Source organism: Falco punctatus (genome assembly GCF_963210335.1).
Source record: "Falco punctatus genome assembly, chromosome: 15".
NCBI classification, from domain to species: Eukaryota; Metazoa; Chordata; class Aves; order Falconiformes; family Falconidae; genus Falco; species Falco punctatus.
In genome coordinates this window covers 2,482,620-2,505,603 of record NC_137595.1, presented here as the reverse complement: position 1 = coordinate 2,505,603, position 22,984 = coordinate 2,482,620, and the positions used below count along the sequence as shown (strand labels likewise).

General features: G+C 47.5%; 3 protein-coding genes across 5 annotated transcripts in view; 1 reads left to right on the top strand and 2 right to left on the bottom strand.

Moving 5' to 3' along the window:
- Positions 1-291, bottom strand: part of SH3BGRL (SH3 domain binding glutamate rich protein like) — a 37,607-nt gene extending 37,316 nt beyond the window's left edge. Inside the window, exon 1 of the mRNA XM_080366373.1 lies at positions 104-291. Within this exon, the coding sequence (XP_080222499.1) occupies positions 104-148 (45 nt within the window). The 5' untranslated portion in view covers positions 149-291. The remainder of the gene's footprint in view (positions 1-103) is intronic.
- A 363-nt stretch (positions 292-654) lies between these two features.
- LOC308054104 (uncharacterized protein) lies at positions 655-12,020 on the bottom strand. 2 transcript variants are annotated; one of them, XM_080366368.1, is made up of 3 exons: positions 11,717-12,020; positions 10,660-10,769; positions 655-10,574 (listed from the first exon to the last, which is right to left on the bottom strand). In XM_080366368.1, the coding sequence occupies exon 3, from the start codon at positions 4,608-4,610 to the stop codon at positions 3,651-3,653; it is 960 nt and encodes a 319-aa protein (XP_080222494.1). In that variant the 5' UTR covers positions 4,611-10,574; positions 10,660-10,769; positions 11,717-12,020; the 3' UTR covers positions 655-3,650. The 2 variants fall into 2 exon arrangements, with proteins under 2 accessions (XP_080222494.1, XP_080222493.1); XM_080366367.1 differs by having other exon boundaries at positions 10,660-12,020.
- An 801-nt stretch (positions 12,021-12,821) lies between these two features.
- HMGN5 (high mobility group nucleosome binding domain 5) lies at positions 12,822-22,142 on the top strand. 2 transcript variants are annotated; one of them, XM_080366372.1, is made up of 6 exons: positions 12,822-13,093; positions 14,493-14,522; positions 15,039-15,068; positions 15,999-16,049; positions 20,005-20,148; positions 21,456-22,142. In XM_080366372.1, exons 1-6 carry the CDS (start codon positions 13,079-13,081, stop codon positions 21,501-21,503), a joined length of 318 nt encoding a protein of 105 aa, XP_080222498.1. In that variant the 5' UTR covers positions 12,822-13,078; the 3' UTR covers positions 21,504-22,142. The 2 variants fall into 2 exon arrangements, with proteins under 2 accessions (XP_080222498.1, XP_080222497.1); XM_080366371.1 differs by lacking the exon at positions 12,822-13,093 and having other exon boundaries at positions 14,292-14,522.
- The last annotated feature ends 842 nt before the right edge of the window (positions 22,143-22,984 follow it).

Genomic DNA, 22,984 nt, shown 5'->3' with positions numbered 1-22,984 from the left:
CGGAGGCCGCCGCCCCCCGGGCGCGGAGAGCCCAGGGGAGCCGCGGGGAGCCCGCCGCCGGCCCCCAGCCCCGCCGGCACAACTTTCCCGGGGCGCCCCTTACCGCCGTGGAGCCGGAGGAGGAGGCGATGTAGACCTTGATGACCATGCTGGGAGCGAGGCGGCGGCGTGCGGAGCCGGGCGGGTGGGTGTGTGCGGGCAGCGCGGCGCGGCGCGGCTGGGCTGGGGCGGGAGGGCGGGAGCGGGGAGGCGCGGGAGGCCTCGCCCCGCCTCGCCGCGCTCACTGGGCTGCGGGCCCAGCAGTCACTGCCGCCTGGCCCGGAAGAGGGAAAAACGGTTTAAAAAAAAAAAATGAAGGAAGAAAGGGGCGAGGCAAGTTCTCGACGAACCACGCGAGACATGCGGGGGAGGGGGCGCCGCGCCATGGCGGCGGGAAGCCCCGCTGAGGCGCCGCGGGGCCGCCGCCTGAGGGAAGGGGCAAGGAGCGGGGCGGCAGGGCAGGCCGCGGGCCCGCCATGGCAGCGGCCGCCCCCCTCCCCTCACGGCCGCCCAGCCGGGGAGGAGCGGGCCGCCCAGGAGCCCCCGGGGGGGCAGCACCCTGCCCGGGGGAGCCCGGCCGCCGGCCCCCGGGCCCTCGCGTGGAGCGGGGACGGAAGCCTGCGATGGGCAGATGTTACAGCGCAATGCTATTTAGAATTGAGAATTCCCTTTTAAAATTTATTCCAGCCTGAAAGTTACAGCCAAAAGGCACCCAGTCGAGTTCTTCGCCTTCCCATAATTATCATAAAGTATCTTCCACAGAAATAAAGCATAAAAAAAGCACATACCAGCACAGGTACTGTGGGCCGGGCCCCTCTGCAGCCCCACGCCCAGCTGTGCCAGGGCCTTCATGCCCGCTTGGCCCCAGCAGAGCCGCGGGGCCGTGCCCAAGGCCCGCAGGGACACCGCCATTCCGGGCATGCTATGTCATCACTCGTGCTAATTAGAACACTAGATAAGACCTCAAAGAGTACTTAATTGCTACAGCCAGGGTGACACGTTATTTAGGGAAATTTATATTCAGCACCTGTCTTCCACTTGCCTGTGGTACTCCAAATATTACCTTCTATGTATTCTGTTATCCATTCTGATAGCACCTTCACAGAAGATAAAAAATACTTACAGTGATAGACATTGCAAGCTGAAAGTTTACCACCTACAAGCAAAGATAAAAGGAAGATGTTTGTTCTGCCTTTGGCAAAAAGGGGGGAGGTATTTCTGAAATTATTTTTCCAAACAAATTAAGCCTTCCTGTCTCAAATTCTCAGCTGTTTTTTCTAACTGCAGAAAGGATTTTTAAAAAAAAAAAACAAACCACAACACCTGTTGAAGTCTATTGAATGAAGTCACCTGTATTCATTTTACTAATTTGCCAATAGCAGGAGAAAAGAACTATTTTGAGGATGACATAGCTACTTTTGATGTTATTTGTGACACCTGAACCTTTGAGACTCTTACAAGATTTATGTACATTTTCAAAAAGCAATAAACCAAAATTTATTTAGGATGATAGGACACAATAAAAATTCCCTAGTTCAGGGAGTTTTGAGATTTAATAAAAATAAATGGTGTACTTTTTAATCTCTTTAAAACAAACCGAGTTAAGTCCAGGAGATTAAAATTCTTCAAGGAATGTTTCTTCAGATGTGTTTGTACAGCCCGCTTCACAGCTGCTTGAGAAATGCACTGGTAATTCCCATTTCCTCCAAAGCACCATGCTACGTGCCAGTCTGTGATCCAAGTCATGGCAAGGAACAGTAGAGGCAGAAACCGCAGCATATCAGAAAGAATGAAAAAATGCAGGCAGAGAACAGGATAGATAGGTTTATTTGAACTTTGGGCTCACTTGTCACTCTGCTGGCTGGCCGCCCGCTCTCTGGCCAGCTCGCCTCTCCTCCTTGTAACACGCTTCAGCTCCTCGGAGCTGAAATTCTTCTGGAGTGAGCTGCACGTTGTCTTTCTGCCTACTAAAAATCCTGATATAATCATTACTCTCAAAAGTGCACTTTAAAAGGCATTTTGTCTTCATGAAAGATTTATTAAGTTAAAAGCAATACATGAATTGGGTATTATTGAAACAACTAGGTTTGCTTGACTCATAATAGTAAATTTTCTGTTCTATTGGCAGAAAAGCACGATGTTTTCTATTCCCAGGCTACTCATGTAAAATCCATGGTGTTATTTTTGTTTTCACTATTAAACAGTTGTGAAGTGTTTAATTATCCTTCTCAAGGTAGACCAAAACCTCAAACAAAATTAACAAATTGATCTAATGCCTCTAAGAGGAAAATCTCCCGTTCTTGTGCAGCCAACAAAATAGTATGTATATAATACTCAGCGATGATTGTTGTTGCCTCAATTCCCTTGTGCACTTGCTGTAACGTGTGTTTGTACAAGGCTGTCTTGACAGGATGCATCTTTTATTACTGTCACTCGAAGGAAAACTGAACAGTTGCATTTTGGTTTACATTATTTTATATATTGTGAAGCAGCAATATTGAGCAAGTGGCAGCACTGGCACTGACTTCAGTGGCAGCAGGAGCGTAAGCGATTCCCAACAGGGAACCCAATGGACTGGCTACCCTGGGGTGAAATCCGGGGATTTCAGATAAAAATTTTGCCAGTAATGGCAAAGATCTACTCGCTTTTTTCTGAAACCACACACAAGAACAAGGGCTTTGGAGTACTGGCAAATTAAGCCATTAAAAAAAAAAAAAAAAAAAAAGAAAAAAAGTAGTAGAATCTCACAATGAAAGATATTACAGTAATAAACTACAAAATCCCTCTTGTACAAAAGGTCAGGAAGCACATGTGCTCCAAATGCTCCACGGCTTCTTTGTAAGCACAGAGAGAAATACATCCAGAATTCAAGTGCAAATATTTGGCTAGTAATGTGAGACCATGCCAGGTTTCATTCCCTGATTGCACTTGCACTATTGCTAGAGAAGATGATCTGGATCTGTCTGAACTCCCGAAATGGAGGAACGTGCTATCGGTAAGAGATGTCTGCTCAGCACTCTCAATGGGAAGTAAGGAACCTATTCTTCATCTCCAGTCCCAGCCTACCAAGCTTGCAATAATTGGAGCCAGACTCAGAGCCTGTCTTCTGACTTCACCCGTGCTCTGCAAGAGCCATGTCCTGCTACAGCCTGTGCCAGTGCACTGCTGATTTATGGTGGGTGGAAACTCCACTCCCCTGCTCCAACATGTCCGTGGAAGGGGGTGGGGAATACCAGGAGATCTGCTTCTCCTCCTCCTTCTCATCTGGAAGCAGAGCAAGGCCGGGTTTCCTTGTTTTTATATCTAATTGTGCAAGACACATAGCAGTTGGTTACATAAGGAAGAAATCCACAGTGCACACAACATGGTACCCTGTTACTGCTTTTTACCTGTTGATTGCCTCTAATGGAACTACTGGAGTTATGCTAAAGTCCCTCGCAATCCAGAGCTGCATACCTGTATGACATAAACCACAACATAAGCCAACACGTACTCCAGGATTAATGCTTGAACTGCTGCTAGTTTGTGCAGTGTCCATCGGTACTGCATGCAATGCTCAGAATTATCACTAAGAACATTAAAGGAAAGCAGAGAATAATAGAATCACAGAGTCACGTAGGTTGGAAAAGACCTTTAAGGCCACCCAGCCCAGCCCCTAACCCAGCGCTGCCAAGCCCACTGCTGAACCGTGTCCCCAAGCACGGCGCCTGCGGGGGTTTTGAGCCCCCCCGGGGACGGTGACAGCACCCGGTCCCTGGGCAGCCTGTCCCCCTGCCCGGCCACCCTTTCCGCGAAGGAATTTCTCCTGAGATCCCCCCTGACCCTCCCCTGGCACAGCCTGGGGCCGTTCCCTCTTGTCCTGTCGCTGGTTCCCTGGGGGAAGAGACCGACCCCCCGGCTCCAGCCCCCTCAGGCAGCCGCAGAGCGATGGGGTCCCCCCCGAGCCCCGTTTCTCCAGGCTGAGCCCCCCCAGCCGGTGCCGCAGCCCCTTCCCCAGCTCCGTGCCCGTCCCTGGACACGCTGCAGCCCCTCAGGGTCTGTCCTGTAGCGGGGGCCCAGCCCTGAACCCCGCGTTCGCGGGGCGCCCCCAGTGCCGGGCGCAGGGGACGGGCGCTGCCCCGCTGCCGCTGGCCACGCCGGTGCTGGCACAAGCCGGGATGCCGGTGGCCGCCGTGGCCACCCGGGCACGCTGCCGGCTGCGTTTGGCGGGTGCCACCCGCGCCCCCGGCCCTGTCCCGCCGGGCAGCCCCCCCAGCCGCTCTCGCCCAGCCCGTGGGGCTGCTGTGCCCGGCGCAGGGCCGGCGCTGAGCCCCACACCGCTGGCCTGGCCCCCGGGTGCAGCCCCCCCAGCCCCCGCGGCCCCCCGCCCGCCGGACCGAGGGCAGCGCCCCGCCAGCCCGCCCGTCGCCGCCGCTGCCTACCGAGGGGCGCCCCCTGCTGGCGCTGCGGGGCCACCGGCGCAGGGCCCAGCCCGGCTCCCCGGGCGTGGGAGGAGGAGGAGGAGGAGGGCGGGGCGAAGGACCGGCGCTTCGCTGGGGAGCCTGCGGTGAGCCTGAAGTTTGCAGGAGCATCCAGCAGCCCCCCCCTGCGTTTGCCGACGCCTTTGTCAAGTCTGGATTTTGCTTGGGGCGAAAGCGAGCAGGGCTTATGCCGGAGGAGCGGCCGGTGCGCGGGGGATGCAGACCCTGACCTGCAGTTTGACTCTCAGCTCACAAATAAAGACAGAATGGGTGATTTTAATTTCTGTAATAACGTGATATGGGTCTGACAGCTCAGCAGGTACAGCGCCGAAGTTGCCCGGGGCTCTGTGAACGCTGAGCTGTCCTTTGGGGGAGCAGCAGCAGCTCCCAGCGAGGCTCTGCCTGCAGCAGGCACCACGCTGCCACCCACCCGCCGTCGGTGGGCTCCTCGGGGGGCACTGGGCTGAAGCCAAGCAGGGAGGATCACTCCAGGGCCACGCACAGGGCGCTGCAGCAGCTGGGAAGCATGTGTGGGTCCTCCTCACTGGCCATTCCACTGCCCAGGTGTGTTCCTGCTGCACCCCACTACTTGCCAGGGCTGATCTGCGCAACTGAGCCAAGCTTTACCCAAGACAAGGGCTGGACTGCCCTTTCCAGCATTTTCGGCAGACTACATCTTACACATAAAAAAACCTCCACATCCCAACCAAGCGAAGCCAGAGGTGCCAACTGGTCCAAGGGCTGGGGGTTCTGCATTCCCACTGCAGCAACCCATTCGCACGGGCAGTGCGAGGCAGTGCCCCTGCCAGGGCCTAGGTGGCCCAGCTCTGGCCAGCAGTGGCCACACCGCAGGTCCTGCCCCGGCTGCCTGTGCTGCCTGTGCAGCCACCCCGGCTGCAAAACCATTACGGCACCCTTACAGGGCTCAGCTACAGCAGACAGTGTGGGATTGTCCCCGTTCCTTGCCCGTGACACCTTCCCGTCCCTCTGCTGACTTCCACCCAGACGGGCTGGCCATGCACAACTCCCAGCTTAGCATTTCGGATCTCCCTTTCCTCGGGCCCCAGGCTGGCCACCCATCCTATGGCTCCGAGCCACCACCCAGCCCTGGCTCGGACAAGCCCTGTGCACACTCCTCAAGTGCACTTCATTACCCTGAAGTACCCGAGGGAACTACATGGAAGGGAACACTGCAGAAACCAGGATTTCAGCCAGAATAACAGGAATAGTTGCACTTTTAACGCTGTTTTAGGCCAGTTTGTTCAACTGGGCGTTCACAGAGGATTGCTGCCCTGAAAGGCAGAAGATACAATCCAGAAGCCAACACCCTTGCCTGGTCTCTGGCTCCTACTCAGGACTCGGGCTGGACAGAACACATTTTTGTCTTCTGAACACTAAATCCTGCCTTCTCTGAGCCCGTCCAGCAAGTAACCTGCAGCTCTTGCTTGCTGTGAGCTCACAGCAAGCTGAAAAAAGGGGAAGTAGAGCTGCAAATCAGTACATGATGCCTGCCATGCTGCTGTTTGAAGTTTTTACATACCTGAAGATAGCCCTTGCATTCACAGTTGCAGAGGTCTTGGGGTTTTCCAGGACCAAGTCAGCTTCGGCTCACAGGCTTGCTCTCCCCGTTCCATCCTGTGTTCTGGGCACCTTCAAATGGCTGTTGGAAAGACTTGTTACAAAAAAAAAAAAGTGCTAAAGGTAGCGCAGCTTTGTAAAATTTTGCCGTCTTTACTTAGTCAGAACCCTCTCGGGTGCTGAGACTCCCCAGGATCAGATTTTAAAAGCTGGTGGCATCAGCCATCTCCTAAGGCAGTGTGTGTGGAAGCAGCTTTAAAGGAAGGCTTACACACTTCTGTGGCTGCGGTGAGGACCATCTGGCAATGGTTAGTTTGTTATTATTTGCTTTGTTGATTTATTCTAACCCTTACCAATGCTTCGGTACAAGACAGATCCTCAGGCAAACTTGTGAGTTCCTGTCTGGGAACTTCCCCAGCCTCCTCCACAGTAAGTGCAGATGCAAAAACTTCATTTGGGCTTTCTGCTCCAATATTGTCTTTTCTGCATATTCATTTTACACCTCAACAACAGATTGGTACTAGGAAATGTCTCTCTGGCTTCCTGCTCCTGACAAGACTGAAAAATTACTTATTATGCTTTTTAGATCTTTTTGCAAGTTATGTGTCAAACTCTGATTTTTACACAACTGTTTTTGCATTTTGCTTGTTTATGATCTTTTTTGTTTTCCACATCAGATCACAAGTTCAACTTTTTGAAGGATGTCATCTTGCTTCTGAGAGCCTCCCATGTCCCGTCTTTTAGCTGTGTTTTATTTTTTAGCTGTTTTTTTAGCCACGCTTGATTCTCTCACATGTTTTTTTGACAGGTGATATGCATTTGGCCAGAGCTTCCAATGTGATGTCTTTCAGTAGCCTCCATGCTGCACAAAAGCCTTTTACTCTTTTAGCTACCCCCTTCAGTCTTTTTCAGGAATCCTCACTTTACAGAGTTCCCCTTTCCAAAATCAAGAACAGGGGATTTCTTCAGCTTTTGTTGCTCTGATCAGAGTGGTGACCCTTAAATCCATAATGGTCACTGATTCAAAGACTGCTTAGTTAGGTCCTGTTCTCTGCCTTCAACCAAATCAAGAGTAGCTTCTCCCTTCATGGCTTCCCTGGCCAGCTGCTCCATAAAAAGTCATTAACAGTGTCTAACCTCTCACCCTCAGATGTTAGCAGCTATGTGGTCTACATCATGGCACTGGACATTTCCCATTGCAGTTGTGTTTTCTGCCCTTGCTGCCTCCCTCGTCTTCATCATCTCTACTAAGTTAGCTGGAGTTAACCCTGTGTCATGAGGGTAGTAGACTTTTCCACTTATTTCTATGTTGAGAAGTCACCAAACCTGTTAATAATCTCCCTTGTGTTAGGTGAGGAAATGTATTTTCTGGTTTATTATGCCAGGCTGAACGTCTGTCCTACAGTGGGGTGTGCCAGACGCCGAAGGTGCCTGCTTTGCTCTGCCAGCTGTAGAGGGAGTCCAGCCACTGAACTCAAATGTAAGCATCTGCTTTAGCATAGATGAATCCTGCCTGTAGCTCCCTGGACGTCATTCTTGTTTTGCCTATTATATTATTTACATATCTCAGTATGAAATTTGCATTTTTTGCCACTGTGTCATCTTGCAGTAAAGGCATATCCCTCAGACCCTGCTCCTGAGCATAATTCCAGGCAGTTTTGGGGACAGGCTTCCATTCAGTGCTTCATGCAAGGTCAGGCACTGGCAACACTTCGCCCACATGCATGACTCCTGCCACCCTTCAGACTAGCCTTTCTCCTCTCACCTGCGCTACCATAACCTTGTATTTTTTGAGAGAAAGATAATTGTACCGTTAATGGTAGTCATTATGCGTTAAGAAACCTGTAGAGCAGTGCATGCTGTGTGAGAATTGTGAGGTAAAAGGCAAATAAATACATTGGCAACTGATCAGCTGATGAAACTACTGCTTTTGCTTTTGTGCTTTTTCTGGCTTCATTTTAGTAGTAGTCTTAGATTTGACTGTTTTCCAAAGTACATCTTCACCTAAAGAACCAAAACTGGAGAAGAGAAATAATGAAAATACAAATTTGCTGTTGACGGTCAGCTTGTCTGACTGCGATGGACTGAAATGTCTTCTTATCTGTATTTTGTGTGTAATAAAAGTCCACGTTTATTTTGGTGCTTGCAGTCATCCCCTTTACTGTCGGGGACTAGGCAGGAAGCTGTAGCTGAGCCAAAGGCTTTACCAAAGTAAAGATGAGGAGAAGAAAACGGCCTCAATGAGAATCCTAAGCCAACCAACAGAGTTAACACCCTCATGTTCCCAGATTAAATTAAACACTAAATGTTTCATTGCAGTCAATACTGAATTTGACACATAAATCAATTTTTACCCAGGACAAACCATAAAATTACCCAGGACAAACTATAAAATTAACCAAGCACAAACATCTTCTATAGATCAATAACCCACTCATCCCAATAGTTATATAAAAAAAGGCTAACGGACACTTTAAATGCCAGGTACATCACAGGAAAACGTGTTTTGCAGTATTTTGGCACAGAACAATGCATGTATTAATGTTATTTGTCATATGTGGCATGACTATGAGCACATACAGAACCCTAATTGCCCTGAACTCAGGACCATGGAGCTGTTGCACAGCTAGAGGGGCGCGGCTGAGAGCTGAACGTGTACAAAGCCCGTGTCGTGCTTGCTTGCTTCTAACAGAAGCTGTCATAGCAGACTTCGGCAAGGTAGCGAGGGCAGCCTCGCCATGCCTTCAGCCACGCCACCAGCACCCGCGGGTGCACCTCATCCACCCCTCTGATCCCAGAGAGAGCGGTGGTGAGGAATGGTGTAACCGCTGTACCTCCAGTAAGGCCAAGTCTTTACGCATTAGAGACAAGTGAATCAGGGAATGAAATGCCTCGAGGTCTGAGCAGCATGACTGTGAGAGCTGCAAGCCTGCTGAGATCCCATGGTGGAAAGGAATCTCCTGATGTTCAAAGCCTATGTGAATTTTAGCACAAAGGAACGGGAAAGCAACATCTATCTAACTGCCTGTTTGGGGAAGGCCAGACGTCAGTCACCCAAGTGTGACTTTGGTATATTTTGACTTTATTCAGCAATATTTTGATCTGCTTCAGTTCAAGAAGAAAACGTAGGAAAACATTGATCAAGTACTACAGATCTTCTCTGATATCAGGAACAGGCTCTCCTCCTCTGCAGGACATTACTGACTTGGGCAACAGCGGGAATATCTACATGAGATATTGTGAACCAGCAAACATCTTGAAAACCATCCAACACTTCAGCTGTGGTTAACAGCACCATGGAGGATGCTGGAGAGATGTAGATCTCTGGGATGGCTGGTTAATGCACACAGAGCAACCAGGAGTCCAACCACTGGGGTATCAACATCGAGTTGACTGAGTCTTGCCATGTTTCACAAAGATAAGGGGAAAAAACCTAAATTGACTTGTGACAGTTTCAGCCTGAAAGTTTGTTCTTGTACTTAGGTTGTCTGCAATTTCCCATTTTTCTAAAAGTTTCTCAGCATTTGAGCGTTGTTCTGTAAGTTTAGTGTGGGCCATATTCAGAATGCTAGTTTTGTTTTGACAGAAGTCATATGTTTCTGCTTGTAGACTGGATGTTTTTTACCTCTGGAGTCAACAACCTGGTTTGGATACTGATGCTTGCAGAAGCAGAATTCAAATTTTAGCATGAAGTTTTCTCACAGAAGTAGCACAAAAAGATTTCTGGCTTGTTGCTTTGATTTACTCTCTACGTAATCCAGTGATATGATATCATAAATTCAGGTTTAGGTCTTTTTGTACTGAATAAAACCAACCCATTTGGCAAAAAGGCAAAAAAAAAAAAAGGTCACATGGTACAAACTAATGCTCCAGAATAAACTTATTCTCCTAGGCCTAATTTAACAAAAAAGTTTAGCTGGTTAGTTTTGTACCAGTAGTCTATGTGCCACATTAGGTATATCGGTCCATGCCATTCTAGCGTGTCATCATCCCCATTGATTTGATAGGTGACTTCCTATTCTTTCCAGTTACTATTGCATAAAGGAATTAAATATAAAATTAAATATAATTGCACTTTTCACTTGGCCTGAAGGAAGGGTGTTTAGAATATCCATAGGCTACAATCAGGTCTGTAATTTTCTAGAGGTCTGCATAGTAGCAGCCATTTATACTTATAACAGTATCTCACAGCAGTTTATCCTGTCTGTTCAGAGGGAAGTGGTCTTCTAACGAACAATTATTTAGTTCAGTTTGTAGTTTAATGAACATTTTTAGAAAAGTCAAAACATTTGAAAAAATATGCAGGGGAAAAAGAAGGCATAGCAAATATAATGCAAAAATTAGTAGCAAATTTTAAATCTGTGCTTAATTTGCAGCATGCATTTTGATCCAAGCTTTCAAACAAATTGCTTGTCATGCAAGTTGCTCAGGAGCAGACATTGACAGACTCTTCAACAAATTCCTGTTCCTCTTCCAGAAAGGTACAAAGACTTCTCTCTGAATACAGAAAGAACAAAACAGTAACTGCAAGGAGACAGGCAAAAGCCCTCAAGGCAACTGACAAATGCAACTAAGCACAAACCTTGTTGGTAATGGAGAACTTCTGCTGTTGGACACAGACTCTTGAAAGAAGACCAAGAGCTCCTGAAGTGTGTTGCACACAAGTTTTAGTTCTCAGAAGATGGGAGAAAACTGTTGGAAACATTATTTAAAATCTTGATTAATACAGGAGAACTTGACGGTGGCATGATTAACAGGTAGTAAGAGAAAGAAACCCATTGATGCAGGAGCATGTTCTATTTATACACATTGGAAGTAAGAACAAAACAAAAGAAAATCTTATTACTGACAGAAAAGGAGAACAAATAAAGGAAAATGCGCACACAAAAAAGCTGTGTGTTTTTGCTTCAGCCTTCATATAAAGCCACCCATTACTAAACACAGCCTTTTCAGGAAGATGACAGCAACAGGTAGCAGCAAGAAAAGACAGACTAAATTGTATTTGCCTGTGAGGTTACATGGAGGTTGGCAGTGCCTGCAAAACGCACTCCCTGGTATTTAGGCCAGTCATAGGCATTTTTGAATAATTGGTCCGCATCAACAGAGAAAATCATGTAATTTGATGGCTCTATGTTGACCAGAGGAAGGAGGAGAGAGGCAGACCTGCGGACAGAAAACTTCTTGGCTTAATTCCAAAGTCCAGGGAGCTAATAAACTATTGACATATAAGCACTTTGAGAATGAGGTAATGTAAAAAGTGACAAATCAAAAAGTCACCATGAGTCTGTCAAGAAGAGGGGGAACAGCTGTTCAGTGAGAAGCACTGAAAGGGATCCGGGGATTACAGGGGATCAGAAGAAAAATCTGAACCAACATGGTGATGCTATTGCAAAGTCAGCAAATGCCACTCAGACAGGTTACCTAATTAACCTGATTATTGGATATAGATGTAGGGAAGAATGCAAAGTTGAAGAGAGTCCGAGGTAGCCTAAAAATGATAAAAGGTTTAGAAAACATGGCCTATGAGATTGTAAGATCTATGGAAATGTGTTTAGTCTAGAAGAAGGAAGTTTGTGGGAGACTATGGTAGTATGTGAAATGATGCAGCATCTAAAATGTTAGTGTAAATCGATGCTTACTAATTGTTCTGTCTGCTAGACACTGGGCAAAGGAACTCTTAAATTCACAACCGAAGTTCTGTTTAGATGCTGGGGAAAACTTGGTGGTTTTAAGGACAGTTGAGAGCTGATGAAGCCTGCCAAATCTCCTTCATTGTAGATTTTTAGAGATGTGACTAGCTTTTGGCAGGAACAGGCACACCTCACAGTGGCAGCTCCTGCTTCTCCAGCCTCAGTTGCAAATTGCTTTGGTCCTAAAGGCAGTATCAGTGAATGCCCTGTGCTTTCCCCTAAGAAACAGAGGTGGTGGAAGGCCTGGCAGAGGCTGCAGGGAGCCAGTTTTCCTGCCCCCGCGCACAAGGCCCAGACTGCACCTCAGGGCCTACCCCCCAACCGCCAGCCCCGGCCTGGGGCGCGCTCTCGGCCGCCGCAGCCGAGGCGGAACGGGCCGAGAGGCCGCCGCAGGGCCCTGGCCCCCCCGCACAAAGGCCGCCGGCCGGGCTAACGCGGGGCCGCGACGGCCCCGCCAACAGGTACCGCAAAGGCGGGAGGCGGCGGCTGCCGGCCGGCTGCGCTCCCCGCTCCCGCCCCGGGCCCGGCCTGTGCCGCCAGGCCTCAGGGCCCCGCGGCATGGCGGCCCCCCGCAGCCGGGCGCGGCGGGAGGGCCGGAGCCGCCGCCGCCATGTTGTCGTCCTGCGGCCTGTGGTAACTTTCGTGGAAGTTTCTTTCCCGGCCTCTGGGGGAACGAGGGGGAGGCAGGCGGGGGAGCGGGGGGCGAGCCGTGGCCGCCGGGGCAGGAGGCGGCGGAACGCCGAGGCGCTGAGGAGAGGCGGCGGTGTGGGGAGGCGATGGGCCGGAGGCTGACCCCCCCACGCCCGCCAGCGCGCCCGGCCGCCGCGGGCCGCGTTGGGGCCGCTGCCGGCGCCCTCCCCGCCGCGGCGGCGGCGCTGTATTCACCGCGCGCTTTAGGCCAGCTCCGCTGCGCAGACAGCGTAGGGCCGCCGTCCCTCCGCCTGCGAGCGTCTCTCGCGCTACGGCCGCCACCCCGCCCCCCGCCCCCGCCCCGCCTCTCGGGCCGCTGCCCGCGCTCCCATTGGCCACCGCGGCCGTCACTCGGCGGCTGGGCCCATCTCGCGCTCCCCATTCATGCAGTTTGGTTGCGTGTTGGTGTATTTTACTGTTTGCAATAAAAGAGGGGGGGATTTTTTTTTGTTCAGTTTGTGCTGCAATTAACTCTTGGTCCTTTATACATCTTTTTTTTTCTTTTTTTTTTTTTTTTTTTGCAATTTGGCAGAACGGTTGAAACAGTTTTTTGGTGGTTACGTTTATTTTTTATATCTCTCTCTATCTATATATTTTGCAATCAACTATTAAGGTGCAACTATGCCCAAAAGAAAGGTAAGTACAAAAAAAAAAAAAAAAGATTAGGGGAGACAGATGGGGAACGAAGGGGAGAGATTAAAACAGCGATTTGCAAAATTACCTGTAAATTTTCGCGCGCGCGCGTGTGTGTGCCTATGTGGAGTTTTTGCATTTTTAATTTTTTGTGGATATCCTAAAGCGGAGCTGGGACTGGAGGGAGAGGGCTAGGGCGTGTGTCGGGGCCGCTTGGCGCGGGCAGGGGAAGCCTGTGAGTTCACTTTGGGCTGTTTTGTTTGCAAGGAGAAGGCTGAGCAGTGTCTCCATGCTGGATTACAAACAGCCATAGTGCTGCTGCTGCCCCTATGGAGAACACAGGCAGGCAGCGCTAGGCACGGAGGGCTCTGCCGCTCGCCCAGCGCCCAAAACCCCGCCGCCGAACGGCCTCAGCACCCCCGGCCACCTCCGGCAGCATTTTAGGGCGGATCGGGCCATTCCCCGGGAGGATTTGGGTCTAAACGGTGCCTCTTTCTCCTGCGTTTGCCTTTGTTCTCCTTTTTTTTTTTTTTTTTTTTTTTTTCCTCCCACTTCTTGTCATACCAGATGGTTGTGCAATGGTAATTTGGAGCCATTAGGCGGCGCAGAATTTGAAACTGTCCTTGAAGGAAAGCGGGGAAGGGATTCACCACCATAATTAGTAACTTTATAGCTCGACGGGCCCCACCGCGCACCCCCCCCCCCTCCTTCCTCACCCACCCACCCCGCCTCTACCAACCCCGACGCCCACCCTCTCATCTCCAAGCTCCCCAGCCCCGCCGCCCGGCCCGGCCCCGCCACTGCCAGCCGGGCCCCACGGGCCGCCCCTGAGGCCCTCAGGGCTCGGCGGGGCCGCGCTGCCGGCGCCCCGCCGCTGAGGAGAAGGAGGAGCCGGCGGCCGCCCCCACCCGCCGCGGCCCCCCCCCGGCTCGCCCGGGGCGCTTCGGCCTGGCCCTGGAGACCCCCGGCCCCACCGCGGCAGGGCCGGGGGTCTCCGGGGCCAGGCCGAAGCCCCCCGAGCGATAGCGTGGGGGGCGTGGGCCAGGCCGCCGGCATCGTCCTTGCGCGGGGCTGGCGACGACCTTGTTATGGCAGGTAATTTGGCGGGAACTTTTTAAACGCGGGGACGCCTGGGCGTGCTGACGTAGGCCCGGCGGCCCCGGGGCATTGTGGGAGTTGGAGTCCGTGAGGAGGTTGAGGGAGGCGGGAGGGGACACACACACAGACGATCGGTCGCCGCCATCGACCTTCCTTCCTGTTTTTAGCCCCCCCGGGAGACGTTTTAGCCCTGCGGGGGATGCTGGGGTTCCCCTCAGGCCCTTGGGTTCCCCTCAGGGCTCTGCGGAGCCGAGTGCAGGGGATGGCGCCACCCTCTCACCTCAGTCTCTGGCTTTCCTTGCAGGCTCCAGCTGAAGGCGAGGCAAAGGAGGAGGTAGGAGCTGCTTCTTTGGTTGCCCGTCCCCACTCCTCCAAGAACTTCTGTGGTGCTCCACAGAAATTACAAGTTCCCCCAGGGTGGGTGCGGGCACGGGCCCTGTGCCTGGGTTCGGGGTGCCCGGGCTCATTCCTTGGCCTGTCACCTGAGGTGGGCACTGGGTGTCTTGGCTGCAGCCAGTAGCTCCCCCAGCCATTGGCTCGAACAGGAACATGTCCCCTTCAGCTTTATGGGCAGTGGCTCAGTGACAGAGCCTTAATGGCACGACACCTGCAAGTAAAGAAACTTCATCACTTACTACCTCACTGCGGTAAACGGGCAGCTGCATAGAGTGAGAATGATTGAACTAAGCTGTGCTTTTGGGAGATCATCACCATAATGCCCATAATTTCATAAATCCCCTTTGTATGGGGCTTTGTGACGTAGTGTGCTTTATTATTCTGGGTTGCAGTTCTGAGAAAGCACTGCTTTATATGCTCTCTGAATGTTAGTGACACATCTTTCTTTATGCAGCCAAAGAGAAGGTCAGCTAGACTATCCGCTGTAAGTATCTTTATTTACTTCCTTAATATTGCATCACGTGGAATGCTAAGTTCTAAGGGACAGTTACAGAGAAACTGTGGTTTTTTCCCACTGGCACTGTGAAAGGCATGGTTAGAATATTGCAGTGTTTAAAAGTAAAATTCCTACTATTCTGTGTTTCCAGTCCATGAGTATCAACATGTTACGGTCTTACTTTTAGACGTTTCACGTGAGGTACAACCATCTTTGTTAACATTCAGTCTGGAGGCATGAGCACCCAGAGTCAAGGAATATCGATGTCAAGATGCATTTGTTCTTTGTAGGTCTTCTCCATCCACATTCCTGCTCATAGCTCTATAGAGTGCCTGCTCTGTACTTGTAATTTGCCCATTGATTTTGTGGGCCCAATTGCTGGGTAAACTGAGACCTAGAGGGTGTAAATCTGTGTCAAGTGGTAGGGTTCAGCCCAAGGCCACAGCCTTAAACAGGCTCTTGGCATCCTTTTCTACAGATGGTTAGTGCACCCAGCCCTTTTTTAAGCCATCTTAGACATGCCAAATGGATAATGGTTGCTATTTAAAAAAGAAAGTACTTAATTTTAGTGAAAGCTAAGATGTGTGTTCATACTTAGAATTATGTCCAGATGTTAATACCTTTCATTTTTTACACGCGTTTGCCTTGACAGCAGACAGTAGCACCCAGACACAGTAATGGTCCACTTACTGCTCCTGTCAGCATCTGCACCAAAGCCACCGTAACATACATGAGGAGATGTGGGTTTGGATAACGAAGCATACTGATCTGCCTCTGGCAGTTACTCCTCTATACTACAGAACGAAGCAGACAGCTCTAAACTATTTTCTATTTGAACAGTTTTTGAAAGTTACTAACGTGTTGCTAAAACATATATAGCATTTGTCTCACTCTCTTTCTTATGTGTGTTTTGTACAGAAACCTGCTCCGCCTAAACCGGAGCCAAAGCCCAAAAAAGCAGCACCTAAGGTAAGTGTTCAAGATCTCTTGAACTGAAGTTATGCTTCTTGTTCTCAAGGTGTTTATAGGGGGGGAAGAAAGATCCACAATTGCTCATTTTGTTTTTTCATTATTTTCTTTAAAGATTTAAGATTGGATTTCATGAGTTGAAAGAATGTGAAGGATGTAAAGATAATTTTATCCAATTCCTAGTGAAGGAATGTCGTAAACTGAACAGATTGGTTGTGGTGAGGCTTTACTGCTTGCCTTGCAAGGCCATTCTGAACTTTCATATAGTGCATTGTTGGGAAAACAATGCTTTGAATAGAGAACAGAGGGTCAATTAGAGAAGGCATTGAAAATCGTGCTTTTAATTACAGTTTCTTACAATGTTTTTATTCAAAGGCACTCTTGTCAGTTAGTTATCAATTTATACAATTTTAATTGCTGGGGGTAAAGTTCTACATACCCGTTTCCTTAAGCCAGATAATTTTGGAAATGTCAAAAATATTGGCATATCTGACAGTATACTTAAAAAAGAATCTAAAGCTCATTGTTGTTTTGGAGCTACAATTTGAAATTCAAAAGGGGACAGTTCTGCAATCCATGAGTATTTCTTTGTACCCCCTTCCTGTCACAAACTTCCCCAGTGGTCAGTTTGCAGTGCTTTTTTCTATCTGTAAATATTCAGATCTTATGAGGACTTTGCAGCTGGAAAAAAAATTCCAACAACAAAACTTTAGCATTCTTTTTAACCTGTTCCTATCATACATTTTCTGTTGTGGTTTTGGACAGTCATATGGGCAAAGTAGAAGTGTGAGAGATGCAGGGGATGACAGGCTGGGAACCTGCAGCTTTTTTCTGTACATTTAAAAGGCCCTGCAATTGCATATGGCACAGTAGACTTCCAGATGATGAAAACAATTCTACCTCCCAAGTCCTGCTACGTGGAGCAACAGAGATAGGAGAAATGGACAAGAAGAAGAACTCTGCTTGTCATTTTGGGGACCCTGCATCTCAGCTCTTTAATGGCAGTGGTGTGCAGAGCAAGTTTTTTCACATTTATGTCTTGGTTGTGCAGCTGGATTTCTAGATCTCATTCAGGAGCGGCAGGGGAACCTAGGAGCCCTGCTGCTCTGCGTTCCTGTGGTATGAGCAAGCAGCTGGCACACACTCTGGAGTGCATCTCCCTGTAGTGGCTCATCCCTAGGGAAGAGGAGGGCCCCTGCCACTGGTGTTTGCTCTTCCAGCCCAAGTGGCAGAGAGCGGCTTGGGCATCTAAAAGTCCTGGGTTCTGCCTCTGCTGATGAACCATGCAGAGGTCAGTGCAGTGGCATACAATGCATGTTGTTGGTATTTTCTTTTTTTTCCAAGTTTGCTTTTTTAGTTATATGGAAACATCTCAGGGTTTATACACAAAAGCTGTGTTAACCGCATCTTAAAAGTTGTGAAAATAAGCATTCAAAAGTTAAGGACTGTAGGTGACTGTCAGAATTTTGTTTGACAGTTCCCTGTGCAAGCTATATGGTGCAGTCTCCCTCTGGGATCAAAGACTGTTCAGTTCTGCCAGGAGTGGTGCCTTGGTCATTGCCCCACACATTGCCCCCCTGTTGGAAGCGTATGGTCCTCTTGCTTCTAAGATGCTGGTTTGAAACCAGGATATTTGAGTTGCCTTTTTGGATCTCCAGAGCTTCTAATATTGGATCAATATCTCTGCAAAAGGGGATGTAATAAGAATTGTGCAGGCATCTTTAATTCTTGTTTCCCCCAAATGCTTAACTTTAAAACTTTCAGATTCTTTGAATGTTTCTTTGTGTGTAAGAACAGATTTCACCTTTTAAATTTAGACATAGTGGAAAACATAGAGCCTGGAAAAAAGTTTTATCACTTATTTATAAAACACATGACCTTATTACTGAATTGATGTTGCCATCTGTATAGAAAAGTCACTCAGGAAAATTAATGTAATGGTATTAGCTCAGAACCAGCTGAGAGGATGGAAGAACCTTGGAAACTGAAATATAACAATGTCTCCTTGGGTATTTATTTTCCTGGGCTCGCATGGTTGTGGAAGTGGGCTTGATCCCTTAACAGGATAGCCGCTAGCTTGTCCCCGGAAGCCGCAGATCTTACAGAACAGAGCAGAGGTCCTGGGTTCCTGCTCACAGCCCTTTGCTGTGACACACTTTCTCTTTGGTCAGTCCAGTCATGGAAGCCAGTTTCTGTGGATTCTGCTCAAATGCTTTCTTCAGAGGAGCTTTACCAGTGAAGAGTGGGCTACAGAGAATTACAGTTTTAGCTCCATTAATATTTTCTTGTCTTTTTCAAATGGGGTAAAGGGAAAGGTACCGTCCTTCAAACAACCCCAAGTCTGTAAATATCCTTCACGGTTTACATTGGAAGGGCAAGTGACTAGCACACCTGGGCTTGTGAGTTTGGAGCATGCTGGTGCTGCTGGAGGAACCCTTCACTGTGGACTACTTACGTATGTTTCAGAGGTCTGGTGAGGTCTGTTCTAGTGACAGAGAGCAAACCAGTACCATAGTAGCAGTGCAATTATAACCTTACTGCCAAGCGGTACCAGAATACTTGGCTGCTGACAGTACTGTGATCTTTTTCCTGCCTCTTGAAAGTTGGGAGGACTGTTCAGCCAGCAGAGGGGGAAAGAGTGAGTGGAGGCATACTCTTTCCTCCTCTGGTGACTCATCTCTTGGAAGGAGCCACTACATGTCACTGCTAATTCAGTCCCCAGAGAGGAGAGGTTTGTTGAGGGTGGGCACAGCCCAGGAGAAGGGGCCTTCTAACTGTATCATAGTAGAGTTTCCCAGGTGGGCTGAAACCCCTCAGCAAGGTCAGGCTGGGGAGTGGGAGGTCAGAGAGGAAAAACCTTCAACCATTTGAGTGCTACTAAGTTCCTGTCTTTAATTTTCTGCATTATGATAGGAATTGGTGAATTTTTAAGCATCAGTATCATTGAAGAATCAGGTGACTTTGCCCCTTATACTCTGAATCTAGGTTTACCTTTAGCAAGCAGCTCATTTTTAATGTGAATTAATTTTATACATTAATAAGCAAGGTGCTGAAGTAAGAAAGTATACTTTTTGTAACTTCCAGTCACTGAGACAACTCCATCTTCTGAGGGGAGAGAGAGAGATATATCTCTTCAGAATTTATCTGTTTATCTTCACTTACCTGTGAGGAGTAATTTTGCAGATATTTATGGTTCCTCTGTTGGAGCTAGGTTAATCAAGCAAGGAGCTAAGCTAGTCTGCTTGGTGCATTTACTTATTAGCAGCAAGAGGCAGATCCTTGGAAGTAAAACTAATGAGAGTCATGTTTGTTACTGTATTGGAGTCGGGATCTGACCTTCCCATATAGAAAACTGTTACTACAGAAGTTGTAGCATCAAGTGGTGCTTTGATTTAGCCTGGTCCACGTATAAGAAACTGAGCCTAAATAATAAATGCAAAGTTCTCGTTGTTACTGAAGTGATGCTGTTGAGCCCCCAACTTGTCTATCACACAAGTGGTTTATTATAGTAAAGAATATTTCTGGCAGCGAAGGGGGAAAGTCCTTTGACTATAGCTTTGTTACAGTTTTCTAAATAGGCGTTAATAGCACATCTGAAGTATTCTGGTATTTCCACTAGTGGTACATGTTCTTTTTGTTCTGTGGTACGCCTTTCAGCAGCACAGCAGAAATATGGGCCAGTTTAACATTTTTTAGCTAATTTAATTGAATGCCTATTTAAAATAGGAATTCTTTTAACCCCAGCCACAGCTTTTATATTATGCACTTCCCAGTAGCACATTCAGGACAGAACAGAAAGAAGGCACTTCTTAGAAACTTTCATCTCATCTTTGTCAATAGAAGTTCAGTATGTAGGAGCAGGTTGTGTAGATGGTTTTCGAGTTCAGGATGTGCTTCTGCAGATGTACGAAGTGGAAATTGGCGTTTACTATATCACGGTCTGTTTTCTTAACAGAAAGAAAAGGCAGCAAATGATAAAAAGGAGGACAAAAAAGCAGCAACAAAAGGGAAGAAAGGAGCCAAAGGCAAAGATGAAACTAAACAAGAGGATGCTAAAGAAGAAAACCACTCTGAAAACGGAGATACCAAAACTAACGAGGTACTTTACAGTAAACGTGAATAAACGCAGATGTATTGGTAATATAGCTGTGGGAGCTAACGCTTGGGCCTCCTTGTGAGAAGGTGGTGTGTGTCACTGCCATCCTGTAAAGACAGACTGACTGCAGTATCTACACAGGGCAGCTCCCAGGGAGAGCCTGAAAGAGTAGCGTTCTCCTTCATACTTGCTCTTGCTCTGTGGTAGAGTGCTTCCACAGGTGGTCTGTGCTATCATAGTGTCCCTCTCGGGGTTGGCACAAGAGCAATGCAGAGTATTTGGGGAACAGTGAAGCTCAGTAAGATTGCTATCCAGCCCTGAGCTGACTTTGCATATCCTGTCTGGACTGCTGGATTGCCTCTGCTGCTCAGCGTGGGTTGGTACTGTGCCAGAAATCTGGTTTTAAGTTTTACACAATTCTTTAAAACAATTCTTTGCCTCAGAACAATTCAGCAAGAGATCTGCAAAATAAACTTGGGTCTTTTCTCTTGATCTGCAAGCCTCTTTCTTACATGTTTTTACTGTATCAGCTGCTTACCTAAGAGCTGCCATTTGCTATGACTAGCTACAAGCTTCAGTCAGCCTCTGCTGGCCTTTTCCTAGCAGATTTCTTGCTGATAGTAGAAGAGTAACATTTGCTACAGGCACCCTTTGCCCCTGTAGGCACAGACTAGCCCGTTGTGTTTTCTGTTGCTTTTGATTTACAGTGATCTCTGTTCATGAGTTGGGTATCATTATCCAGTTAATGGGTCGTTTATTCTTTCATTTCTAAAACTAATTCAGGAGCTTCTTTGCTAAAAAAATAATATGGAGCTAATGTACTTCAAAGGATCTTTGATAGAAGCTTTGGAGTTTTGATGTGTTGACTTAAAAAAATAATAGCAGACATTTTTATAGAAAACAGGTGAGAACGAATTTCCCCAAAGTTTGGACAATACATGAGTATTGCGGTTTGATGTGTAATTCCTATACTTCTCTGCTGCTTACGGAGATGAGGACTTGGTACTTTCCCTAGCATATGATTGATCTTAATGTAAAATACATTCTAAACTTCTGCCTCTTTGGAGGCTTTTAACATTCCAAGGTCAACTCGACAATTAATTAATACTCAACTGTGTTATAATTTTTAGAATTATCAGCTGACGTGGTGTTGTGTGGGTGTTTTCTGTAGTAGCTGTGCATTCTTGTCTGTCTACACAAAATGTTGTCCATGTCTGTGCTGACAAACTAGTCTCTCTTTGATGCTTGTTAGATTGGAATCCGATTAGCATTACAAATAATATTTCTATTCTTCCCAAACACCTTTATAGGCACCAGCTGCTGAAGCATCTGATGATAAGGAAGCCAAGTCCGAGTAATGTTAACCCTGCCCTATATCTCCATCATTTGGTATCCGTACCTCCATGCTGTATTGTTAACAGAGAGGAATATTTTTATCAACTATTTTATAAATGCAGGTTTTTTTAGCATGAATTTAATTATGGAACATCTTCATCTCGGTTACTTGGGAATTAAATCCCTAACAAACAAAACAAAACAAAAAAATTCATTGTTTTTAAATTTTGTGATTGTAATAGTTTGTATGGTACATGGAAAGAATAAGTGGTGGTAGCTTTTGACTTCTGTCAGTGTGTCCCTTTTTGTGTAAGTCATGCTTACAGACTTCAGACTTTAATTTTTCCCTTGTATGTGTTGTATGGTTTCTTAAAGTGGGGAGGTCTCAAAACAAATAACCGTGTTAAACATTCCAGTGGTTCTGTGGGTTGCTTTTATAAAGAAGGTGAGCTATTTTCATGAAAAACCTAAGAGCTGGAAATCTGTTGTTTCCCAAATGTAATTTTATTTTGTCAGTTTTGAAAAAAGAAATAAATAAAAGTGTAATCATGTTTTTAAATGAAATACAAACATTTCTTTTAAAAGGGCAGGTTGGTTGTATGTACCCACTGTTAGGAATTTTGCTGGATTTATCTTAATAAAAAAGACTCCTCAAAAGCTGATTGTGGTTTGTTGCTTGGGCTGCAAACGTACTGCTGGAAAGCTCCCAAATTCCAGAGAGCTGTGGTAGTGCAGGGCTTCAGGCTGAGGGAACTTATGCAGCTTTGGGCCACAGCACGATTAGGGCTCGAGCCCCTGTTGTCTGCAGTTACATAAACAAAAATGACTTTAGGGGCCAGCCTCTCAGTAGCCGAAATGGGAATAGATGATTTCAGAGGAAGCGTGCTGGCTTACCCCAGCTGAGAACTTCAGCTGGCGCTTTTGGATGATGGCTGACCTTGTAAACTCTGGTGCTTACTCCAGAAGAGGTGGCATACTTGGTGTTGTCCCATAGGCCCTAACCATTATAGAGGTTACTACAAATTCTGAAGGGTATTGTCTGGTTTTCTTTTATGTACCTATTAATTGATTATGATTTGGGGAGTGTGTGTGTGTCTTTCCTCTGAGAAATATTGCAGAAGCTTAGAGACTACTACATTTACATCAAACCCTTAACAGTATAAAATAGTTTTCTGTTAATGTAGGAATGTTTGTAGTCCTGGTTAAAGTGCATACTTCCATAACTGTTGTTTATAGTTTTCTTCCTTACACGTGTGTTACTCCCAGAATGTTGTTTTGGACTTACTTAGCTGCTCCTGGCCTGATAGCATGTACGTGTACAGAAGTGCTTTCCATTAAGGCAGGCTTCATTATTCTGGGAAATGACAGCTAGACTAGGCCGTAGTTAAATAAGGCTTTAGTATTGTTTTTACCCAGCCTCATTTTTGTTGCTACAGCTATTCTGTGCAACTTGTATCAAGGACACTTAAAATTTTCCTCTTAAAGCTTCCTTTTATATAAAGCC

What these genes read in the sequence shown, in the direction of transcription:
- LOC308054104 (XM_080366367.1), bottom strand. Translation starts at nt 4,610, where the DNA reads ATGCTCCTGCAAACTTCAGGCTCACCGCAGGCTCCCCAGCGAAGCGCC.
- HMGN5 (XM_080366371.1), top strand. Translation starts at nt 14,388, where the DNA reads ATGCTGGGGTTCCCCTCAGGCCCTTGGGTTCCCCTCAGGGCTCTGCGG. An exon ending in GGTCAGCTAGACTATCCGCT is followed by an intron (nt 15,069 to 15,998) that starts GTAAGTATCTTT and finishes TGTTTTGTACAG; the next exon opens with AAACCTGCTCCGCCTAAACC. An exon ending in CCAAAAAAGCAGCACCTAAG is followed by an intron (nt 16,050 to 20,004) that starts GTAAGTGTTCAA and finishes TTTTCTTAACAG; the next exon opens with AAAGAAAAGGCAGCAAATGA.